The 3348-nt window shown below is 39.2% G+C and overlaps 1 protein-coding gene across 1 annotated transcript; it reads left to right on the top strand.

The window, feature by feature from the left end:
* The first annotated feature begins 368 nt into the window (after nt 1-368).
* On the top strand, nt 369-880 carry LOC146776078 (protein POLR1D-like). The gene has a single exon (XM_085637779.1). It carries the CDS (start codon nt 446-448, stop codon nt 878-880), a length of 435 nt encoding a protein of 144 aa, XP_085493905.1. The 5' UTR covers nt 369-445.
* The last annotated feature ends 2468 nt before the right edge of the window (nt 881-3348 follow it).

The following is a 3348-nucleotide window of genomic DNA, read 5'->3' as shown; positions in this document are numbered from 1 at the left end:
AATAAATATTTTTTATATATATATATCTAAAGGTTAATGGAAGAATAAATGGGTAAATAAGTGTCTAAATGGATGGGTTTTTTTGTAAAATTAATTGTATAACTGACTTATTAACAGTATCTTAGTGAATACAATTCAATTCAATTCAATTAGCTTTATTCGGCAATTAAGTCATAAAAGCACATTTACAAACATTACATATAAATACATATAAATTACCTAATAAGTTAAAATTGCAATTAAATTTAGTGAATACAAGTATTAGTGAGTAATGTTTAAATATTTAAATATCTGTATCAGTGTCTCACTTTGTGTATAAGTGGCTGCATGGGTTGGTGAGTAGCTACACCAGTCGCATATCCCCGGTTCCCGGAAACTACCAGGAGGTTTCGGCGTTCACCGTCATCCAGTAATCTGTCCAAAACACGAAGCACCAGGGCGGCCAATGTCTGCAGCCAGGAAGAAGCCCTCGCCTGCCACCGGCACAGCACCCGTTAGAGCCGCGGCACAAGTATCGGAGTTGGAGGCAGATTTGGAAAGGAAAGCAGTAGAGGAGCTTCTAACTGAGGCAAAACGTGGAAAAACAAGAGCTGAGACTATGGGACCAATGGGCTGGATCAAATGCCCTCTTGTTGGCGCGAACAAGCGGTTCCTTATCAACACTATTAGGAACACAATCCCCTCACAGAGAGAACATCGTGAAAGCTCAAAAGAGGACAAGGAGGTTTCTGAAGTGGAACCGAGCCAGAAAAAAGAGCACCCAAAGAAACAGAGAAGCCAACCTTACGATCGCAGTCACTCTGGGAGTAGAAGGGACCGCAGCCACTCCAGGAGCAAGAGCACGAAAGATAAGCATGATCAAAGACACAGAAAGCGGTGAATGACCACTGTAGGGATTGGAAGTATATCCTGTCTTGGGTTAATGGCCTCTTCCTCGTGTGTCTTTTTTGAGAGAGAGGATGTGTTCTTGCAGAATGTTTTCTGGAGAGCCCCACAACCTTGTTTTTGCTGCTGTTAGGATACCATTTGCTGTGACCACGTTGGCGATGGTAACCATGTTTTCAGTGGCTTCTTTTCCTTGAAGTAGGAGTATTTTGCTGTGGTGCATTTTGGCAGCTGTGCAGTAAAATATATTTCTATGAGGATCTACTGTAGTGTATATCTTGAACACTACAATACTTCAGTATATGGAACAAGAACCTGAACGATTCACTCCATTTATAATTTTCTTGCTCCGGTAATAATCTGTGTGCATATGAATTTAATGTGCTGCCGGACTAAACCTTTATTTTTGTGTGACCTTCTTAGATCGGGTTTGAAAGAAGGGGTGTATTTTATTCAGTTAGTACAAGCTTTGAAACATATTCTATTTCACTCCTTTTCTGGAAATGTGGTATGTCTGCAAGCCTTTTTTGTTTTGAGAATCTTGTCTTCCTGGATTATGATGAGATCATTCCACCAGAGGAATGGCCCATTCGCTTTTCTTCATCTTCCAGAGAACTGCCATTTTAAATTTGACTTTCAAAGGTCAAGCGAAGGTTAGGTTTTGACCTTTCCAGCTATCACAGGTTTTCAATCTGAGGATGGGCTTCCTTGCCAGGACAAAGTACTTAAGTAACCCACAGCATTACCGGTTGCTTAAGAAGGCACTCTGCTAGCTTTTAAGATGGTCTGGTTTAACCCCTTCAGTGCCCATGACGAGATGGTCTCGTCATGGGCTGCGGTTGCGCTGTGCCCATGACGAGACCATCTCGTCATGAACCCCGCCCGCCAATGAAACGCCCGGCACAGGGCGTGGAAAGGGCGGGGCACTGAAGAGGTTAAGTGTTTACTTCATTCCGCCTAGGTTGGTTGATATTCGCTTTGAACAATTAATTGGGTTGTCTTGGTGCTGTTCTTGCACACAAAGCAACTGTTTCAAAATAATCCTACTAGCTTTTGCTTTTACTTCTTGTGGAGGTCTTCAGTGGATTAGAGAAATGACTGTTCATTTATCTGACCCGCACAATTCTTTTCAAAATGTATCATTCTGTTAAAGTTACTTTTGAAAGCGGTTGTCAAATTGAGTCCTTCTACCAGAGGGCATTGTTCATCAGGGTAGTCGGTGGTTGAACAAAACAAAATAAGCAAACTACCTAAACTAAGTATTAACAGCTAGATTGTGGCTATTGATGTGCTTTTGCCCAGAAGGCAATGTGATTGCTTTTTTCTTTCCACGCATTCATCGTACGTGTGAAAGAAAATTAGTACTTTCTGAACACACATACCAGATAGTTGTGTATTCATTAGAATTACTTCTCTTACTGTTCATTAAACATTTGGTAAAACATGAGTGTGTATATTAGTTTGTTTTTAGAGTATCAGTATGAGTGTCTGTATGGTTCAGTGGGAGATGTTACTTAGCGTATAGACGCATGAATGAGTGACTCACTGTTTGTATGTGTTTTGAAGACAGTATGTGAGCAGGACAGTATGGGTGAATGAGTGTGTGTATGGGTGAGTAAGAGACTGAATGACTGTCTCAATAGTGTCTTTATGAGTAAGTCCATATGTTTTAAACTAGTATATGTGAGTATTGATGTGTATAAGTGAGGATATATGAGAGTGAGAGATTGGAAGAGTTCCTGTATAAATAAGTATGTGTTTCTATAAGTGATTGTTTAAGAGAGTAAGTATGTGTACGTTTCTGTAGAAGTAAGTGTAGTGGTGTGTGCATATCTGTATATGCAAGTAAATGGATGTTTATTTGCATGTTTGTGAGTAACTCTATGTATGAGTGTAGGTGTGTAACAGGATGTATAGGTGTATGAGTACATATGATGACTGAGTACATGTATGAGTGACTATATAGAAGTGTTGATGAATGAGTGGATGCGTATGTAGATTTTGGACTTACTGAATAGGTTGTTCTAACTGGTATTGGTATCTCTATAGTTTTCAAAACTTTAGTTTGTATTTTTCAATGTGTGTATCAAAGTTTATATAAGGATAAGAGGAGGTCTGTCACTCTTACACAAGGATGATGTCATCAGTGATGTCATGAGTGATGTCACTGACCATGTCATGAGTGATGTAATATGTGACGTCATCAGCAGTGGATTGCGGTCGCGCGAGTTATAGTTAGCTAAACTAACTATAACGGGGGAATTTCAATGGTTTTGTACGAGTGAAATATCCAGCTAACTATAACATGTGTGAAACCTATATTTTTTTCAGTGAATTTGCAAGGTTTTTTAAATGCTAATTCCTAACTATAACGTGTCTGAAACCTTTGGTTTTTTCAGTGAATATATATATATATAAACTGTTATTATGTTATGTTGCATACAATTGAAATAGGCATTGAGT

Source organism: Triturus cristatus, chromosome 12 (genome assembly GCF_964204655.1).
Source record: "Triturus cristatus chromosome 12, aTriCri1.1, whole genome shotgun sequence".
NCBI lineage: Eukaryota > Metazoa > Chordata > Amphibia > Caudata > Salamandridae > Triturus > Triturus cristatus.
This window is presented reverse-complemented; position numbering and strand designations above follow the sequence as displayed.